A 21,766-nucleotide genomic window follows, 5' to 3' on the forward strand; every position below is an offset into this window, starting at 1 on the left:
CTCACCCTTATATGGCAACACTTCCATGTGCCTTTTAGAATCTGCATCTCCTGTCCACTGGCGAGTCCATAAGCCTCTCCTAGCAGATATGGACAATGCACTTACTTTAGATTCCAGTCGGCAGATTTCCCTCTGTGCATCTCTCATATATAAGACTGAGTCTTTTATATGGTCTATGGTTAACAGGATCGTGTCTCTGTCTAATGTGTCAATATTTTCTGACAGTTTATCTGACCACGCAGCGGCAGCACTGCACATCCAAGCTGACGCAATAGCTGGCCTAAGTATAATGCCTGAGTGTGTATATACAGACTTCAGGATCGCCTCCTGCTTTCTATCAGCAGGTTCCTTGAGGGCGGCCGTATCCGGAGACGGTAGTGCCACCTTTTTAGACAAACGTGTGAGCGCTTTATCCACCCTAGGAGGTGTTTCCCAACGTGACCTATCCTCTGGCGGGAAAGGGAACGCCATTAGTACCTTCTTAGGAATTACCAATTTTTTATCAGGGAAAGCCCACGCTTCTTCACACACTTCATTTAATTCATCTGATGGGGGAAAAACTACGGGTAGTTTTTTCTCCCCAAACATAATACCCTTTTTAGTGGTACCTGTATTTATATCAGAAATGTGTAACACCTTTCATTGCCTCAATCATGCAGTGAATGGCCTTAGTGGGCATCAGGTTAGACTCATCGTCGTCGACACTGGTGTCCGTATCAGTGTCGACATCTGGGTCTGTGGTCTGAGGTAGCGGGCGTTTTAGAGCCCCTGATGACCTGTGCGACGCCTGGACAGGCACGAGCTGAGAAGTCGGCTGTCCCACATTTGGCATGTCGTCAAATTTCTTATGTAAGGAGTCTATACGTGCACTCATTTCTTTCCATAAGCTCAACCACTCAGGTGTCTGCCCCGCAGGGGGCGACATCCCTTCTAAAGGCATCTGCTCCGTCTCCACATCATTATCCTCATCAAACATGTCGACACAGCCGTACCGACACCCCGCACACACACAAGGAATGCTCCAACTGAGGACAGGACCCACAAAAGCCCTTTGGGGGGACAGAGTGAGAGTATGCCAGCACACACCAGAGCGCTATATAATGCAGGGACTAACTGAGTTATGTCCCCTATAGCTGCTTTTTCTATATAATGTATACTGCGCCTAAATTTAGTGCCCCCCCCTCTCTTTTTTTTTACCCTTTTCTGTAGTGTAGACTGCAGGGGAGAGCCAGGCAGCTTCCTTCCAGCGGATCTGTGAAGGAGAAATGGCGCCAGTGTGCTGAGGGAGATAGCTCCGCCCCTTTTCCGCGGACTATTCTCCTGCTTTTTCCTATATTCTGGCAGGGGTATTTTCCACATATATAGCCTCTGGGGCTATATATTGTGGTATTTTTGCCAGCCAAGGTGTTATGATTGCTTCTCAGGGCGCCCCCCCCCCAGCGCCCTGCACCCTCAGTGACCGGAGTGTGAAGTGTGTGTGAGGAGCAATGGCGCACAGCTGCAGTGCTGTGCGCTACCTTGGTGAAGACTGATGTCTTCTGCCGCCGATTTTCCGGACCTCTTCTTGCTTCTGGCTCTGTAAGGGGGAAGGCGGCGCGGCTCCGGGACCGAACACCAAGGACTGGGCCTGCGGTCGATCCCTCTGGAGCTAATGGTGTCCAGTAGCCTAAGAAGCCCAATCCGGCTGCAAGCAGGCGAGTTCGCTTCTTCTCCCCTTAGTCCCTCGCTGCAGTGAGCCTGTTGCCAGCAGGTCTCACTGAAAATAAAAAACCTAAATCTATACTTTCCTTCTAAGGGCTCAGGAGAGCCCCTAGTGTGCATCCAACCTCGGCCGGGCACAAAATCTAACTGAGGCTTGGAGGAGGGTCATAGTGGGAGGAGCCAGTGCACACCAGGTAGTCATAAATCTTTCTAGAGTGCCCAGCCTCCTTCGGAGCCCGCTATTCTCCATGGTCCTTACGGAGTTCCCAGCATCCACTAGGACGTCAGAGAAACAGTAAATGTATACAGACTCGTATACAATAGGCACTTATCTAACTATTCGTACTCAAAGGGTAGATAGAGACTTAGTGCTATGTAACCCGTACTCAGTAGAGTGGTATACATGGAGACTCGCCTCGCTTCCAGGACCATTCAATACGTTAGCGAACGCTGAGTGGATCCAGATGCTACTTGTGAACACTGCTGCTCCATGAACCTATAGTGAATAGACGCTCAGTGAACACGGATGCACCAGTCACACAGCCTCCTATGCTGCGACTGGGTCCCCTTTGTGTACAGCGTCTGAGACGGAAGCGGGAAACAGTTCGTGGTGGGACACTGAGGAAACTGGTCATGAATCGGGGGGAGGGGCGACCAGGAGAGCGTCTGACTCCCCACTGCTGACATCAACCCTAGGGATCATGGCCTCATACTATTCCTGGAGCCTCTGATCCCTAAGGCCTAGTGCGGATGAACCCTATGTGGCAGCCGCGTCTGCGACTGTTTGGTAGTCTCCTCCTAAAGCAGTGCGGCTGTGTCCGTATTCCCCTTCTAAGCGGAACCGATGCTTTCCCTTCTCCCCGTGCTCCGGCCAGAGCCTGGTAACGTCTGCTGGACCTGCCCGTCAAAACAGCACTGTACTCGTGGGTAAGCGCTGTCGCGACCCGGCGGAGAGTTGTTGGAGCGACTGTCTAAGGTACGTATAAGATGCTGTTTAGAAAGATCACTCAGAAAAATATTAAGACTATAAAAATAAAAGAAAGCTTAGGGCTGCTAAAAACCAACAGCACCCAAGAGATTCAAGCACCCAAGAGATTCTCACAAGCTGAAGATGAGGAAAGGTCTCCCAAACAATGAACCAAAGTATTATGATAAATATGTCAAGGTTCCTAAGAGCGAAAAGCTTTGGAATTTTTTTTTTTCTGAAAGTTTTAATGAAGCAGTCACAAACTTCAGCACTTGTCTAAGAGAATCAGGAACGGATGGGAGTCAAATCACCATTAATGAACATGCAACCAGATGATTATACCAATTTATTCTAAACAATAAAGTATATAGTCATTTAAACCCAATACTCATTACCAGAGTTCTAATATAAATATATTATAGAGGAGACGTATGACATTTTCATAAAACCAATTATATCAAAAGTACATCTCTCAGAAAATTCAACTTTGAAGGTTTTTGTATTTTTGTTTTTATTTCTGAAAAATTCTCAGAAATGTTCGGACCGGCGATTCATCCATCGGCGTGAAAGATCGGGACTCTGCAATTACAAAGAAAAGGTGATTTTGCAGTGCAGTGAACAAGCACAAGAGATTATCTAAATACAGACATCACAGGCAAGTAGAGTTTTACTGAATACAAATGCAAGTATTAACATTGAAACTTACTTAGCTTTGCTGACAGCTGCTGTAGGTGCGATGAATTCTCGTCTAAGGAGGAATCTATGAACTGGATTGACTGCTGCAGCTCATCCACCTGCAATTAGTGACAGATATTTAATTGGTTTTACTGTAGTGGAGTTGGTGTTAATATTGTACATGTGTTGTCACATGTTAAATCTACGTTTCTTAAAACTATAACCCCTTAATTACTGGTTTTGCCTTTAATCCAATTGTTGCTCTAAATCTAATGGCTCTCGCCCAAATTGCAGCAGCTTTGCAAGTTACGGACTATTACCTTTGGCCCAATTTAGGCTACTTCCACATCTTTCAGTGCAGATACAGCTTTCATCCGTTAAAAAAGGATTTAAAGCCAATTTGCTAAGTCGCAACTATGTGTTGAAATTGTGTGTGCAGTAGAAGCTGAATGACCAGCCCTTAAGCCTCCTTTAACATAGGGATGGCCATCAGTACCTTCTCCATCGATGGATGGTTTAGCTGGAACCATCTATGGTTAGATATTATGCTACCAACTATCATCGATGGTTCCAGCTATCGAATAGCCGCACATGCACATAAAAGACTGCTAGGGAAACCAGTCGGGAAAAAGTTTCTCCTGTGCATGTGCAGTGTAGCTACCCTGGCGGCTGGCAACTGTTGTGCGCACACTACATGCGCCAGCGCCTGGGTAATATTATTGCTTCCTCAGCTGAGTTCAGGCTGTTGTCACCTAACACTATTATATTATATTGTATTGTGTTGTAACAGACTGACAGATTCACTTGTGTCGGAGCCAGGGTGGGGCTGCTGGACTGTGTTGCTAATGGTGATGAGTGAGTGGGTGCTACTGCTGACAGACAACGGAGCTCAAATTGCTCAGCCAGTCAGTGAAATGGAACAACCCACGCTACACCATCCTGACACACAGGCCCACTGATTGTCTGGCTCTCACTGTCAGCTGAGCTCACCTGTGGGCCTGAGGTCTGTCTGATCTTGCATCCACCCCTGACAGACACAATAAAGATATCACCATCGGCACTGCACCCACCATTGATGGCGGGAACCCATCCGGTTGTCTGCCGCCAATGGGAAACGTATTCAACATTGCCCATAAATGATTTGGAATGGTCTATGGCCATCCCTACGTCGACACTTAAGGCATATGGAACTAGCCCACATCCCCTGTCATAAAGCTCTGAAAGTTTTACAGCATGAGAAGAAATGCACAGATAGTGTCCACAGAACCTCACAAATGCTGCGGACTGCAGAGGGACTTGGTTTTACACTGTGCTGCTTTCAGGCCAGTTGTGAAGGTATATCACATTATCTTTATATACTCGTACAGCTGCACCACCACCTCCGCGCAGAAGATGTATTCACACTTCCAGCCCCAGCTGTGTCCTGACTTGGATGAAATTCAGCAGCATTATGAAGAAGTCCAAACCCACAACTAAAAGGTACTAAATACTACTTATTAACCACTTCACCACTTTGTGACCAAACCAACCAACTTCCATTTTTAGATGTACAAAAAAGTCATAAGGTGTCAGCTCTTCATAAACACAGACCACCAGAAATGGCTACCAGGCTGCATCTATAAGTGCCCCACAATAAGAACAAAGCAGAATAATACAATTCTAACAAGTCTGAAAGAGATCACGCTTTATCAAACATTTGGCATCACTATGGCTGGGCAGCCTGCATATTTAGTTTTACAGAAACACATTCCACTGATCAGGATCATGGACGACCGATGTAACGATACACTGGTCGCCCGTACACACAGTACTCAGTGGCCACATCCTGCAGCATAGTCTCCCACCGGGTCATCACATCCGATGTGCAGAACATCAGAAAGGCCTGACATCACTGGCGACATACGGTAGAGCGCAACTGTGGGTACACACAAGACGATGAGTTGCTCTGTTCTGTGGTACCCGACAGCATATCATCTAATGCAGGGGTTCTCAAACTCGGTCCTCAGGACCCCACACAGTGCATGTTTTGCAGGTAACCAAGCAAGTGCACAGGTGTATTAATTACTCACTGACATTTTAAAAGGTCCATAGGTGGAGCTAATTATTTCACTTGTGATTCTGTGAAGAGACCTGCAAAACATGCACCGTGTGGCAGGAACGACCACCGCACGTCACGGCCATGTGGGGTCCTGAGGACAGTTTGAGAACCTGTGATCTAATGTGTTCCCAGCCTTACAGTTACAGATGTATGAGGACGCATCTCTAAATAGATGAAATGTCGACATACCGTCCAATCGGTAGCAGAGTCTCCAGTCTTTTTGGTTCCGGTGCAGATGCCCGATGAGTGGTGTACTTGTGGGTACAGTAACCCTATCCCTAACGCTCACCCCAGGTGTCTAACCTTAGCCTGAGAATATCAGCAATTCACATGTTGACCCATGTCGACGTCATGAATGTCTATATGGCAGCAGTCTACAATGTGACCGGATACCCTTTCATAGCCCTTTACCGGTTACCCAGATTCTCCATATTAAGCATAAGGACTTGTGCAATCACACAAAAAGGGGTTATGGTAATAAATTCTGAAACTAGGACAAAATGGACGCAGCTGAACCCTTGTGGCGCCATATAAATAAAGGATAATAATGATAATAAGAAAATGTACGTGTTAGGAAATACTAGCAATACATTATGGTAACCAAGTGCTGCCGTCCATGGAACAGCCCAGCCACACGTTTTACTTGCTGGGGATCCTCGTACAAACCAAAGAAATCCTTTGCTCAAAATAAAAAAAAGATGCTGAGTAACTACTGTGGCTAAACCTGGAAGTGAAAGGGTTAACTAACAAGTGTCCATGGTAGCATTAAATAGGCCAAATGCTTTCTCCTGTAATGTGCTACATATAGTAAGGGAACTGCAATAGGTTTTAAAATGCTAATCAGCTATTTCTATGATTTTTCTACTACATGCAGATGTATGGACATTTTCATACTCTTTAATGATTACGTAGTTGGCAAATATGTACCCATAATATAATTCCCCAAAGGTACAAATCTACAACGGGTGAAGGGAGACCATCTCACGGGGATGGATAATTATATTAGTTATATGATACATTTTTACACTAGCACTGTGCAGGGTAAGTATAGCAAGTGGGTATAGGTATACAGGGAACTGTACTTCACAGCCAGGCATACTGGCAGGATGTATTATATTATATTCTTATCTTGTTCCATACTGTAAATGTGTTTATCTGCGTATGCCACTTTGTTACAATGAGCTTGTGCGCTGCATAGAATTCTGGTCAGAAAGTCCCAAAGCATCAGCACCCATTTACAATTCCCTCCATCCATTTTCTCACAGGAAATCACGAACAGCAGAGAACCCTGTAACCTCAAAAGGTTTGGAAGGTGTTAAACTGGGGTACCACCGTGAAACGGTGTGGATTAATTTGATACGAGACACTCATATCCGTGTGGGACTGGGTCTCTGTATCTGCACATGAAGTGATATGATGCAGCGGCCGTGGCATTTTCCATGCCAAGTTCCGTTGTGCACACAGCACACTGATATACAAGTGTTAATCAGCACAGTCTCCGGGGGTTGCATATTATTTACTGGGGGGCGGGATGCTGGCTGTCAATATCCCGACAGACGCATGCCACCCGCCAGAATCCCAGCAGTGGAGCAAGCGCTAAGAGTCCCCTTGCGGGCTCGGTGGCTTGCCACAGGTTCTTTTCTAACTCTATGGGTGTTGTGGACACCCACAAGTGGGATAGCCCATGAGCCGAAATTCCGGCGCCAGTATACTGACCGCAAAAATCCCGACAAATCGATTGCATCCTGTCTCGCAGGGGGGGGGGGGGGGGTTTGAGCACAACGGAGACCCTTGTGGGCTCGCTGCGCTCACCAGAGGTTCTATTCCCACTCTATGGGTTGACACCTACGAGTGGGAATAGTCCCTGTTAGTCAGGGGTGGGATGGAGACATCGGTATTGTGTCGCATAACTACATTCCTTTACATCTTCTAATATGGGGGCAGATGTATTAACCTGGAGAAGGCATAAGGAAGTGATAAACCAGTGATATGTGAAAGGTGATAAACGTACCAGCCAATCAGCTCCAATATGTAAATCAACAGTTAGTAGCTGATTGGCTGCTGCCTTTATCACCTTGCACATATCACTGGTTTAGCACTTCCTTATGCCTTCTCCAGGTTAAATACATCTGCCCCATGATTCTTAGTTAAAAGTAATGTTAGAGATGTCCATATCTTGTCAACTGGCATTTGTGGTATATCTTGCATTACATAACCTCCCTGTGTGCCGTGTAATCAAGATACCATGGAATCCTTGCTATTGTAGTTATTTGTGTAATCTATGAATTTGAAAAGGTTAAATCGGGGGTACATCAGTTCACTATAAACCCACACCTCTAAAGGTGCGTGGACAAAAACCTTTTAAACCCCAGTATCCTGGCAATGTCTATTTGAACAAGCATATAGATTGGGTTCGGGGTGCTAGAATGAACACTATAAAGAGTGCGGTGGTGTGTTGCTTAGATGTATACAACTCAGCGAGTATAAAATAAATGCTATTAAAAAGTCTTATTCCCCGATAAAAACATAGTTATTCCATGACGTGAATTATAACAAATCGGAATATTAATGGGCTAAAACATTCTGCCCATGATACACAATTGACAGACCGGATATCATATTACCTGTATGAGAAAATTGCAATTTATCACAAATTCCTGGAACTTTGTAAATGCACTACCACTTAAAAGATACTTCTATAAATACATTGCTTTTATATTATCATTACCGCAGTAGTAATAGTGTATACTATGAACTTTGTGTTGAAAAGAAAAACAAAAACACCATTTTCTTTCTGGAGAATGAAACCTACCACGATTTCCATGCTGCTAAACACTGCCCCCTGCTGGGTCAACATAGCTTTGTAGTCTGGCTTGCTCTGAAGAACATAATCTTGGGAAGTTGGCAAATCAGGCACACTAGCTTCAGAGGCGTCCTTCTCTTTCATTTCATCAAGCAGGCTATGAAGAAGAGTAAATAACGCATTCTTAATACGGTATAAGGAAGATCTAGAAAGCTGCAGTGCAAAGGTAAATACAACAACAGTAAACCATCTTGTTGTTTGACAAAACATGGGTGCTAGACAGTGCCAGCATGACGGAAACACCCTGGATTCTATTCAGGATCTTTCTTAGCTCTTTCATCCCCAAGATCCAGTTATGTTTTAACCCCACGTATATATTATGAATAAGCTTTAACCAGGGTTTTATTGTAAATGTAGTAACTATTTGTGGTACCGATAACCGCATGTAAATTAGCATATTGTCTCAGCTACGCAGGGGAGGGCGTCATCAACCACTGCATTCCTGGCCTGAATGCACAAGGGGTCTACTGTATGTTAGTTTTTGCTTTAGATTCCCTTGTGGAAATTACCAAATGATAAAGCAATTATGTATGTTAAAGAAAATATATATATATATATATATATATATATATATATATATATATATATTTATTTATTTTTTTTTTTTTTTTTTTTCTACATTGTAGATTAATACTGAAGACATCAAAACCATGAAACAGCACATATGGAAAAATGCTGTAAACAAAAGTATGTTAAACAAATCAAAATATGTTTTATATTTTAGATTCCTCAAAGTAGCCCTCTTTTGCTTTGATGACAGCATTGCACACTCTTGGCATTCTCTCAATTGTAGGCTGTGCACATTAAATAAGTATACTACCAAAAAACAAAAACAAACAAAATAATAATAAGATTTTAAACCTACCGGTAAATCTTTTTCTCGTAGTCCGTAGAGGATGCTGGGGACTCCGTAAGGACCATGGGGATAGACGGGCTCCGCAGGAGACGTGGGCACTTTAAGAAAGACTTTGACTCTGGGTGTGCACTGGCTCCTCTCTATGCCCCTCCTCCAGACCTCAGAGAAATTGTGCCCAGAGGAGATGGACAGTACGAGGAAAGGATTTTAGTTAATCCAAGGGCAAGATTCACACCAGCCACACTGTTTAACTTGTGATATACTATCTAGTTAACAGTATGAAAAAACACCACATCATCGGTCCAAAACCGATGAAACTATAACATAACCCTTATGTAAGCAATAACTATATACAAGTCTTGCAGAAGTAGTCCGCACTTGGGACGGGCGCCCAGCATCCTCTACGGACTACGAGAAAAACATTTACCGGTAGGTTTAAAATCTTATTTTCTCTAACGTCCTAGAGGATGCTGGGGACTCCGTAAGGACCATGGGGATTATACCAAAGCTCCCAAACGGGCGGGAGAGTGCGGATGACTCTGCAGCACCGATTGAGCAAACAGGAGGTCTTCCTCAGTCAGGGTATCAAACTTATAGAACTTTGCAAAGGTGTTTGACCCCGACCAAGTAGCAGCTCGGCACAGCTGTGGTGTCGAGACCCCTCGGGCAGCCGCTCAAGACGAGCCCACCTTCCTAGTGGAATGGGCCTTAACCGATTTCGGTAATGGCAATCCTGCCGTAGAATGCGCCTGCTGAATCGTGTTACAGATCCAGCGAGCAATAGTCTGCTTTGAAGCAGGGCCGCCAACCTTGATGGCTGCATACAGGACAAACAGTGCTTCTGTTTTTCTGATCCTAGCGGTTCTGGCCACGTAAATTTTCAAAGCCCTGACCACATCCAGGGACTCTGAATCCTCCAAGTCACGTGTAGCCACAGGCACGACAATAGATTGGTTCATATGAAAGGATGAGACCACCTTAGGTAGGAATTGAGGAGGGGTCCGCAATTCCGCTCTATCCATATGGAAAACCAGATAGGGGCTTTTATGTGATAAAGCCGTCAATTCCGAAACTCGCCTAGCCGAAGCCAAGGCTAACAACATGACCACCTTCCAAGTGAGATATTTCAACTCCACTGTTTTAAGTGGTTCAAACCAATGTGACTTAAGGAAACTTAACACCACGTTAAGGTCTCAAGGCGCCACTGGAGGTACAATAGGAGGCTGAATATGCAGTACTCCCTTCACAAAAGTCTGTACTTCAGGTAAAGAGGCCAATTCCTTTTGAAAGAAAATGGATAAGGCCGAAATCTGAACTTTAATGGAGCCTAATTTTAGGCCCAAATTCACTCCAGTTTGTAGGAAGTGAAGAAAACGGCCTAGATGGAATTCTTCCGTAGGAGCATTCCTGGCCTCACACCAAGAAACATATTTACGCCATATTCGGTGAGAATGTTTAGATGTCACGTCCTTCCTAGCCTTTATTAACGTAGGAATAACCTCATCCGGAATACCTTTTTCCGCTAAGATTCGGCGTTCAACCGCCATGCCGTCAAACGCAGCCGCGGTAAGTCTTGGAACAGACAGGGACCTTGTTGTAACAGGTCCTGCCTTAGAGGAAGAGGCCACGGATCTTCTGTGAGCATTTCCTGCAGATCCGTATACCAGGTCCTTCGTGGCCAATCCGGAACAATGAGTATTGTTCGCACTCCTCTTTTTCTTATTATCCTCAACACCTTGGGTATGAGAGGAAGAGGAGGAAACGCATAGACCGACTGGAACACCCACGGTGTCACAAGGGCGTCCACAGCTACCGCCTGAGGGTCTCTTGACCTGGCGCAATACCTTTGTAGCTTTTTGTTGAGACGGGACGCCATCATGTCTATTTGGGGCAGTCCCCACCGACTTGCAATCTGCGCGAAGACTTCTTGATGAAGTCCCCACTCTCCCGGATGCAGGTCGTGTCTGCTGAGGAAGTCTGCTTCCCAGTTGTCCACTCCCGGAATGAACACTGCTGACAGAGCGCTTACATGATTCTCCGCCCAGCGAAGAATTCTGGTGGCGTCCGCCATTGCCACCCTGCTCCTTGTGCTGCCTTGGCGGTTTACATGAGCTACTGCGGTGACGTTGTCTGACTGGATCAGAACTGGTCGATCGCGACGTAAGATCTCCGCTTGACGTAGGGCGTTGTATATGGCCCTTAGTTCCAGGATGTTGATGTGAAGACAAGTCTCTTGACTTGACCAAAGGCCTTGGAAATGTCTTCCCTGTGTGACTGCTCCCCAACCTCGGAGGCTCGCATCCGTGGTCACCAGGATCCAGTCCTGAATGCCGAACCTGCGGCCCTCTTAGAAGGTGAGCACTTTTCAGCCACCACAGGAGAGATACTCTGGCCCTGGGGGACAGGGTGATCCGCTGATGCATTTGCAGATATGACCCAGACCATTTGTCCAATAGGTCCCATTGGAATGTCCTTGCATGGAATCTGCCGTAGGGAATGGCTTCGTATGTCGCCACCATTTTTCCCAGGACTTGAGTGCAATGACGTATTGACACTTGTTTTGGCTTCAACAGGTTCATGACTAGAGTCATGAGGTCCTGTGTTTTTTGTGTCGGAAGAAAAATCCTCTTCTGGTCTGTGTCCAGAATCATGCCCAAGAAGGGCAGACTAGTTGTAGGATTCAGCTGCGACTTTGGAATATTGATAATCCAGCCGTGTCGCTGTAACACAGTCAGTGAAAGTGAGACGCTGTTCAGCAACTTCTCCCGTGATCTCGCTTTTATGAGGAGATCGTCCAAGTACAGGATAATTGTGACACCCTGTTTGCGCAGGAGCACCATCATTTCCGCCATTACCTTGGTGAAAATTCTCGGGGCCATGGAAAACCAAAACGGCAACGTCTGAAATTGGTAATGACAATCCTGTACCGCAAATCTCAGGTACGCCTGATGAGGAGGATATATGGGAACATGCAGGTATGCATCCTTTATGTCTAGAGATACCATAAAATCTCCCCCTTCCAGGCTGGCGATGACCGCTCTGAGCGATTCCATCTTGAACTTGAACCGTTTTAAGTAAAGGTTCAGGGATTTTAAATTCAAAATGGGTCCGACCGAACCATCCGGTTTCGGGACCACAAACAGAGTTGAGTAGTACCCCTTCCCTCTTTGAAGCAGGGGAACCTCTACCACCACTTGTTGAATACACAATTTGCGAATCACATGTAACATTATCTCCCTTTCCAGGGGGGAAGTCGGTAGGGCCGATTTGAAAAACCGGCGAGGAGTCACCTCTTCGAATTCCAGCTTGTAACCCTGGGAAACAATTTCTATTGCCTAGGGATCCACCTGTGAGTGAACCCAGATGTGGCTGAACAGTCGAAGACGTGCCCCCACTGGGGCGGACTCCCTCAGGGAAGCCCCAGCGTCATGCCGTGGATTTTGCAGAGGCCGGGGAGGACTTCTGTTCCTGATAACTAGCTGTGTTATGCAGCTTCTTCCCTCTGCCCTTACCTCTGGCAAGAAAGGACGATCCACGTACTCTTGCTTTTATTGGAACGAAAGGACTGCATTTGATAATGAGGCGCTTTCTTAGATTGTGAGGGAATATATGGCAAAATATTCGATTTACCTGCCGTAGCCGTGGAGACGAGGTCCGAGAGGCCCTCTCCAAACAATTCCTCACCCTTGTAAGGCAACAACTCCATGTGTCTCTTGGAGTCGGCATCACCTGACCACTGTCGGGTCCATAAGACACACCTAGCAGAAATAGACATAGCGTTTATCCTGGAACCCAGTAAACTAATGTCTATTTGAGCATCCCTCATATATAAGACAGCATCTTTTATATGCCCTAGGGTCATTAAAATGGTATCCTTATCAAGGGTCTCAATATCCGCTGATAAGGAATCTGTCCATGCTGCTACAGCACTACAAACCCAGGCCGATGCAATAGCCGGTCTGAGTAACGTACCAAAATGTGAGTAAATGGACTTCAAGGTAACCTCCTGCTTGCGGTCTGCAGGATCCTTGAGGGTAGCCGTATCTTGGGATGGAAGCGCTATCTTCTTTGATAAGCGCGTCAAAGCTTTGTCTACCCTAGGGGAGGATTCCCACCGGATTCTGTCCTGCGACGGGAAAGGACACACTATTAAAATCCTTTTGGGAATCTGCAGTTTTTTGTCTGGAGTTTCCCACGCTTTTTCGCATAATTCGTTCTGCTCATGTGATGAGGGAAAGGTGACCTCAGGTTTCTTTCCCTTATACACGTGTACCCTCGTGTCAGGGACAGGGGGTTCCTCAGTGATATGCAAAACATCTTTTATTGCGATAATCATATATCGAATACATTTAGCCACCTTTGGCTGTAATTTTGCATCATCGTAGTCGACACTGGAGTCTGAATCCGTGTCGGTATCTGTGTCAACTATTTGGGATAGTGGGCGCTTCTGAAACCCCGAAGGTCCAGACGACATTGGGACAGGCATGGGTTGACTCCCTGACTGTACCCCAGCTTCAGCTTTGTCTAATCTTTTGTGCAATAAATTAACATTAGCACTTAAAACATTCCACATATCCATCCAGTCAGATGTCGGCACTGCCGACGGAGACCTAACATTCATACACTCCACCTCCTCCTTAGGTGAGCCTTCAATCTCAGACATGTCGACACACGCGTACAGACACACCACACACACACACACACACACACACACACACACACACACACAGGGAAGCCCTTTTCTGAAGACAGGTTCCCCACCAGGCCCTTTGGAGAGACAGAGAGAGAGTATGCCAGCACACACCCCAGCACTATATGACCCAGGAAAAAACACAGTATGTTTACCCAGTAGCGCTTTTGTTATGTATATGCGCCAATTATGTGCCCCCCCTCTACTTTAAAACCCTTCTTTCACCATGTGTTAAGCAGGGGAGAGTCTGGGGAGCTTCCTCTCATCGGTGCTGTGGAGAAAAATGGCGCTGGTGAGTGCTGAGGGAGAAGCCCCGCCCCCTCAGCGGCGGGCTTCTGTCCCGCTCAAATTTCTCAATAACATGGATGGCGGGGGCTCTTTATATACATGTACAGTGCCCAGCTGTACATGTATATATCTATATATGCCACAGGAGAGGTTTATATTGCTGCCCAGGGCGCCGCCCCCCCCCCCCCCCCCCCTTACAGTGACCAAGGTGTGTGAGGTGAATGGGAGCAATGGCGCACAGTTGCAGTGCCGTGCGTTGCCTCTATGAAGATCAAGGTGTCTTCTGCCGCCTCTGATGTTCTTTTCCTCAATACTCACCCGGCTTCAATCTTCCGGCTCTGCGAGGAGGACGGCGGCGCGGCTCTGGGACGGACGGCTAGGGTGAGACCTGCGTACCGATCCCCCTGGAGCTAATGGTGTCCAGTAGCTTAAGAAACAGAGCCCTGAAACTCAGAGTAGTGGGTCTGTTTCTCTCTCCTCAGTCCCTCGATGCAGGGAGTCTGTTGCCAGCAGGCTCCCTGAACATAAAAAAACCTATCTAAAATGCTTTCTTTACAGGAAACTCAGGAGAGCTCCTGAAATGCACCCAGTCTCCACTGGGCACAGTATCAAACTGAGGTCTGGAGGAGGGGCATAGAGGGAGGAGCCAGTGCACACCCAGAGTCAAAGTCTTTCTTAAAGTGCCCATGTCTCCTGCGGAGCCCGTCTATCCCCATGGTCCTTACGGAGTCCCCCAGCATCCTCTAGGACGTTAGAGAAAAAAGAAAAAAAAAACACACACACGTCATGATTTGACTACTGTGGTCATAGTGCCTGCAGATGATAATCCATCATACACAGTAGTGGGATGTGCCCAGTACTTTTACTAAATATAAATAGGTATATAAATAGCCACTATTCCATATAATCCATATCACTACAACCAAATATGCAGCAAAAATACATCGCTTAGAATTTGAATACCTGGTTTATATATGTTTAATTATGAAGGTGAAATAGGATATCCTCACGCTACCCTACAATAAAACTAACCTGGATAGCGCATCTGCTTTCTTGTCGGAATCTTCCAGGAGCTCCTCCCAGCGTTTGCCCTCGGCAGTATACCTAAGGATACAAAGAGACTTAGCCCACAGCTCTTTAATAAATGTCTATCATCTGGAATTAGTAGACTGATCAAACGCAACTTCAAAAGGGGCCTCTCCTGTGGCTAAAAGCTTAAAATCCTAACGTACGCCTACTGGTCCCATTATAAGATATACTGCTAGGAAGGGATATATTTTATTAGTCATCCAGGTGACCGCTGCAGAGCGGGAGGTTACGCATCCTTGCTGTAAGGTCTAGTTTTGATATCCAATTATGAGGACTGTTATATCTCTATTTCCACTGAATGAGCTGCTGCAGCCGCCAGAGCAGTCGAGGGTTCCTTCATGTTCAGTTCAGATAACTTCCTGCTGAAAACTCACATCACATTAATTACACCAGAAACCCTTTGATGTTCTTCTGTTCGCTCCCTTTTGAAGCAAGGAGTCAGACAAATGTAAATGTGAATAATTATCTTCATTTATCGTGATGGCTGACACTGTACAGAAAGCAGCAGCTGTACGTTACTCTGGAGTCCAGCGGCAGAGACACCTACCCAAAGCCTTATGGTTCCCCCACACGGTGCGACTGCCGAATGCGATTTGATATTTTTGGTTCAAATCGCATTGCATCTAGTTCAAATGGCATCGTGTTTATTTTCCAATGCGATGCGCGCTCCCACGTAGTCAATCAATATCACAAGGCAAAAAATAGTATGGTCGGGTATTTTTGTAGTACATCGCATACATTACATACAGATGGAGCCGCGCTCATCTGATGCAGCTCCATCGCATAGCGGCGTTTCAGTCATGATTAGGCGATGCGTCTGCCTAGTCACGCCGGGAGCGCACAGAGATGCTCCCATGCAAGTGAAAGGGGCGCGTCATGGTGGTAGGCACGCCCAGGCACAGATGGAGCGACGATTAGCGTGGCTCCCTCTGTATTGTAGTGTAGTCAAAATCGGATATAGATCAAATTGCATACCACAAACTACAAATCACATGGCACACATTGTATAGGCTCAAATCGCACCTAGCACAGATCTTAGAGTGTGGGCCTCTTAACACACTTACGCAAATTTGGCCGAGTGCTATATTAAATGATCAGTAGCGTTAATACCGCTGTCACTTTTTCCATTACATCTATAAACTGACAACATTTTTGCATGATGCTGGTAACCACCTACTTATAGGGAAAGGTCAAAACACCACTAAACCCAAGAATGTCCTGTATGAATTATTAATAGAAAGAAAGCATCGTTTAAAGCATACCTATTATCAGCCACACCAAGAACTCAAGTCAGAGTGGTACGCGTGCCCGAGCTGTGATATTTGGCAACTGCGCTTGTATATGCAACTACGGGAAATTCAGAGCAGTTTGCTACTCAGCCACATCTCAGCTTGTAGCCGAGTGGGTGTAACAGAGCAATCACATGTTGGATGTGTGCGCCGTGGAGACAGAATTACAGGCTATACAAAGGTAAGCGCACGCAGAGATCTGGCTGATTTCAGATGGAGTTTTTGCATAAGAACAGTGATGACTGCTTACACGAGCAGTTGCATGGAGTCAATGCAGCTGGATACATGTGGCCAGCTTGGAATGTAAGCACAGACCCGCGTTAATTTACAAGCAAATTAAAAATTTTTTTTTTTTTTTTTAATTATTCCTTAAGCTACAGTAAATCACAGTATTAGGTTGTGAAAATAATCTTAATACTATTTCCTATTACATTGCTTATTCGTGTTGCCAAGAGTGATTTAGAATTTTGAAGAATTGCCAGTCACATGGTACATCAGCATAGGGACTTTGGTCACTTAGACCATGCAGTGTGAATGAAAAAAAAAAAAAAAAAAAAAATAAAAAAAAAAGTAAACCCACAAAATTCCATCATACCAAAATAAACAAAAACAAAAAACAAAACACAAAAAACTTTACCATGTACTTGTGACAGTCAGAGACGGGGGAAAAATAAAAATAAAAAAAATAATACGATTTTAAACCTACCGGTAAATCTTTTTCTCCTAGTCCGTAGAGGATGCTGGGGACTCCGTAAGGACCATGGGGTATAGACAGGCTCAGCAGGAGATATGGGCACCTAAAAGAACTTTCTAGTATGGTGTGCACTGGCTCCTCCCTCTATGCCCCTCCTCCAGACCTCAGTTAGAGAACTGTGCCTAGAGGAGATGGACAACACGAGGAAAGGATTTTGTTAATCTAAGGGCAAGATTCATACCAGCCCACACCAATCATACCATATAACCTGGAATACACATAACCAGTTAACAGTATGAACAAACAACAGTACCGGTCCAAGACAGAGTCTAACTGTAACATAACCCTTATGTAAGCAATAACTATATACAAGTCTTGCAGATTTTCCGCACTGGGACGGGCGCCCAGCATCCTCTACGGACTAGGAGAAAAAGATTTACCGGTAGGTTTAAAATCTTATTTTCTCTTACGTCCTAGAGGATGCTGGGGACTCCGAAAGGACCATGGGGTTTATACCAAAGCTCCCAATCGGGCGGGAGAGTGCGGATGACTCTGCAGCACCGACTGAGCAAATGCTAGGTCCTCATCAGCCAGGGTATCAAACTTGTAGAATTTAGCAAAAGTGTTTGACCCCGACCAAGTTGCTGCTCGGCACAGCTGTAATGCCGAGACGCCCCGGGCAGCCGCCCAAGAAGAGCCCACCTTCCTAGTGGAATGGGCCTTTACTGAATGCGGTAACGGCAATCCAGCCGTAACATAAGCCTGCTGAATCGTGTTACAGATCCAGCGAGCAATAGTCTGCTTCGAAGCAGGCGCGCCAATCTTGTTGGCAGCATACAGGACAAACAATGCATCTGTTTTCCTAATTCTAGCCATCCAGGCTACATAAATTTTTAAGGCCCTGACTACATCCAGGGACATGGAATCCTCCAAGTCACTCGTAGCCACAGGCACCACAATAGGTTGGTTCATATGAAATGAAGACACCACCTTGGGTAAAAATTGAGGACGAGTCCTCAATTCCGCTCTATCTACGTGAAAAATCAAGTAAGGGCTCTTGTAAGATAAGGCCGCCAATTCTGACACACGCCTCGCAGATGCCAAGGCTAACATGACCACCTTCCAGGTGAGAAATTTCAACTCCACCGTTTGAAGGGGTTCGAACCAGTGTGATTTAAGGAACTGCAACACCACGTTCAGGTCCCATGGTGCCACCGGGGGCACAAAAGGAGGCTGGATGTGTAGTACTCCTTTTACAAACGTCTGGACTTCTGGGAGAGAAGCCAATTCCTTCTGAAAGAATATTGACAAGGCCGAAATCTGTACTTTAACAGAGCCTAAGGGTGTGTACACACGGTGAGATTTTTTCTTAAGATTTTGACTATATAGTCAAAATCGTAAGAAAAGTTAGTGCAGATCGCAAGGTGAAAGTCACCTTGCGATCCCGATGCGCGGTCCCGCCAGGTCGGCATCGCAAGAAAATATAGGCTGTGCAGGCAAGTCAATCCTTGCTAGATCGGTGTCCTATCTAGTTCATCTCACATGTCAATGACATCTCACATAAGCCAAAATCTCACATAAGCCAAAATCGTAAGCACACATAGTACAGATCTCAAGAAAAGTTAGTCAAAATCTGTCCTATCTGGCCTCCGGGGAGTTCAAGGGAAATCGCAAGTAAAAATAGGACATAGCAAGGATCTCACCGTGTGTACACACCCTAACTTTAGGCCCATATCCACTCCTGTCTGTAGGAAGTGGAGAAAACGACCCAGATGGAAATCTTTCGTAGGAGCATTCTTGGTTTCACACCAAGAGACATATTTCCGCCAGATACGGTGATAATGTTTTACCGTCACCTCCTTCCTAGCCTTTATTAGAGTAGGTATGACCTCCTCCGGAATACCCTCCTCCGCTAGGATCCGGCGTTCAACCGCCATGCCGTCAAACGTAACCGCGGTAAGTCTTGGAACATGCAGGGCCCCTGCTGTAACAGGTCTTCCCTTAGAGGAAGAGGCCAGGGATCTTCCGTGTACATCTCCTGAAGATCTGAGTACCAGGCCCTTCGATGCCAGTCTGGAGCAATGAGTATTGGGGGTCATTCCGAGTTGTTCGCTCGGTAAATTTCATCGCATCGCAGCGATTTTCCGCTTAGTGCGCATGCGCAATGTTTGCACTGCGACTGCGCCAAGTAAATTTGCTATGAAGTTAGGCATTTTACTCACGGCTTTTTCTTCATTCAGGCGATCGTACTGTGATTGACAGGAAGTGGGTGTTTCTGGGCGGAAACAGGTCGTTTTATGGGCGTGTGGGAAAAAAACGCTACCATTTCTGGGAAAAACGCGGGAGTGGCTGGAGAAACGGAGGAGTGGCTGGGCGTACGCTGGGTGTGTTTGTGACGTCAAACCAGGAACGACAAGCACTGAACTGATCGCAGATGCCGAGTAAGTCTGGAGCTACTCAGAAACTGCACAGAGATGTCTTTTCGCAATATTGCGAATCTTTCGTTCGCAATTTTACTATGCTAAGATTCACTCCCAGTAGGCGTAGGCTTAGCGTGTGCAAAGCTGCTAAAATCGGCTTGCGAGCGAACAACTCGGAATGACCCCCATTGTTTGTACTCTTTTTCGATTTATGATCCTCAACACTTTTGTGATGAGAGGAAGAGGAGGAGGAAACACGTAGACCGACTGGAATACCCATTGTGTTACCAGAGCGTCTACTGCTATTGCCTGAGGGTCCCAGGACCTGGCACAATACCTCCGAAGCTTCTTGTTGAGGCGTGACGCCATCATGTCTATTTGAGGAACTCCCCAGAGATCCGTTATCTCTGCAAAGACTTCTTGATGAAGTCCCCACTCTCCTGGATGGAGATCGTGTCTGCTGAGGAAGTCTGCTTCCCAGTTGTCCACTTCCGGAATGAAGACAGCTGACAGAGCGCTTACGTGATGTTCCGCCCAGCGAAGAATCCTGGTGGCTTCCGCCATCGCGACTCTGCTTCTTGTCCCGCCTTGGCGGTTCACATGAGCTACTGCTGTGACATTGTCTGATTGAATCAGAACCGGTAGGCTGCGAAGAAGAAACTCCGCTTGTCGAAGGCCGCTGTATATGGCCCTTAGCTCCAACACGTTGATGTGTAGACAGGACTCCTGGTCTGACATTAGTCCCTGAAAATTTCTTCCTTGGGTGACTGCTCCCCATCCTCAGAGGATCGCGTCCGTGGTTACCAGGATCCAGTCCTGAATGCCAAACCTGCGACCCTCTAGAAGGTGAGCACTTTGCAGCCACCATAGAAGAGACACCCTGGCCCTGGGGGACAGTGTTATTTTTTGATTTAATTGTAGATGGGACCCGGACCATTTGTCCAGAAGATCCCATTGAAACGTCCTTGCATGGAACCTGCCGAAGGGAATGGCCTCGTAAGTTGCCACCATTTTCCCCAGAACCCGAGTGCATTGATGAGCTGACACTCTTTTCGGCTTCAGTAGTTCTTGAACCATGTTCTGGAGGTCCTGGACTTTGTCCAATGGGAGGAAAACTTTCTTTTGTTCCGTGTCCAGTATCATGCCAAGGAAGGCTAGTCGAGTTGTCGGAACCAACTGTGACTTTGGTAGATTGAGAATCCACCCATGTTGCTGAAGCACTCAGAGTGCCACGTTCTCCAGTAATTGCTCTCTTGACCTCGCTTTTATCAGGAGATCGTCCAAGTATGGGATAATTGTGACTCCTCGCTTGCGCAGGATCATCATCATTTCGACCATTATCTTGGTGAAAATCCTCGGGGCCGTGGACAGCCCAAACGGCAACGTCTGAAACTGGTAATGACAATCCTGTACCGCGAATCTCAGGTACTCCTGATGAGAGGGATATATGGGGACATGAAGGTAAGCATCCTTTATGTCCAGTGACACCATAAAATCCCCCCCTTCCAGGGATTTTGGGTTTAAAGTGGGCCTGACCGAACCATCCGGCTTCGGGACCACAAATAGTGTTGAATAATACCCTTTTCCCTGTTGGCTCAGGGGAACCCTGATAATCACTCGCTGTTGACACAGCGTTTGAATTGCAGCTAGTACTACTTCCCGCTCTGGAGTAGAAGCTGGTAAGGCCGACTTGAAAAATCGGCGTGGGGGCACCTCTTCGAATTCCAGCTTGTAGCCCTGGGAGACTATTTCTATCATCCAAGGGTCCACGTCTGACCGAACCCAGACTTTGCTGAATAGTCGAAGGCGTGCCCCCACCTTAGCGGACTCCCGCAGGGGAGCCCCAGCGTCACGCGGTAGACTTAGCGGAAGCCGGGGAGGACTTCTGCTCTTGGGAACCAGCCGCAGCAGGTGTCCTCTTGCCTCTACCCTTACCTCTGGCGAGGAAAGAGGAGCCCCGACCTCTTCTGGATCTATGCGACCGAAAGGACTGCATCTGATATTGTGGGGGTTTCTTTTGCTGTTGGGGAACAAAAGGTAAAAAGGTCGACTTACCCGCGGTAGCTGTCAGGTCCGCGAGGCCGTCCCCAAACAATACATCACCTTTGTAAGGTAAAACCTCCATATGCCTTTTTG

General features: G+C 46.4%; 1 protein-coding gene across 2 annotated transcripts in view; it reads right to left on the reverse strand.

The window, feature by feature from the left end:
- Positions 1 to 3,001: 3,001 nt before the first annotated feature.
- Positions 3,002 to 21,766, reverse strand: part of DSN1 (DSN1 component of MIS12 kinetochore complex) — an 88,999-nt gene continuing 70,234 nt past the window's right edge. For both annotated transcript variants that reach the window (XM_063931496.1, XM_063931497.1), the window contains exons 6-9: positions 15,171 to 15,242; positions 8,254 to 8,401; positions 3,375 to 3,462; positions 3,002 to 3,247 (exon numbers count right to left, since the gene is read on the reverse strand). In XM_063931496.1, coding sequence (XP_063787566.1) covers positions 3,180 to 3,247; positions 3,375 to 3,462; positions 8,254 to 8,401; positions 15,171 to 15,242 — 376 coding nt within the window. In that variant the 3' untranslated portion in view covers positions 3,002 to 3,179. The remainder of the gene's footprint in view (positions 3,248 to 3,374; positions 3,463 to 8,253; positions 8,402 to 15,170; positions 15,243 to 21,766) is intronic.

This window comes from Pseudophryne corroboree, chromosome 6, assembly GCF_028390025.1.
Source record: "Pseudophryne corroboree isolate aPseCor3 chromosome 6, aPseCor3.hap2, whole genome shotgun sequence".
Classification (NCBI taxonomy): Eukaryota; Metazoa; Chordata; class Amphibia; order Anura; family Myobatrachidae; genus Pseudophryne; species Pseudophryne corroboree.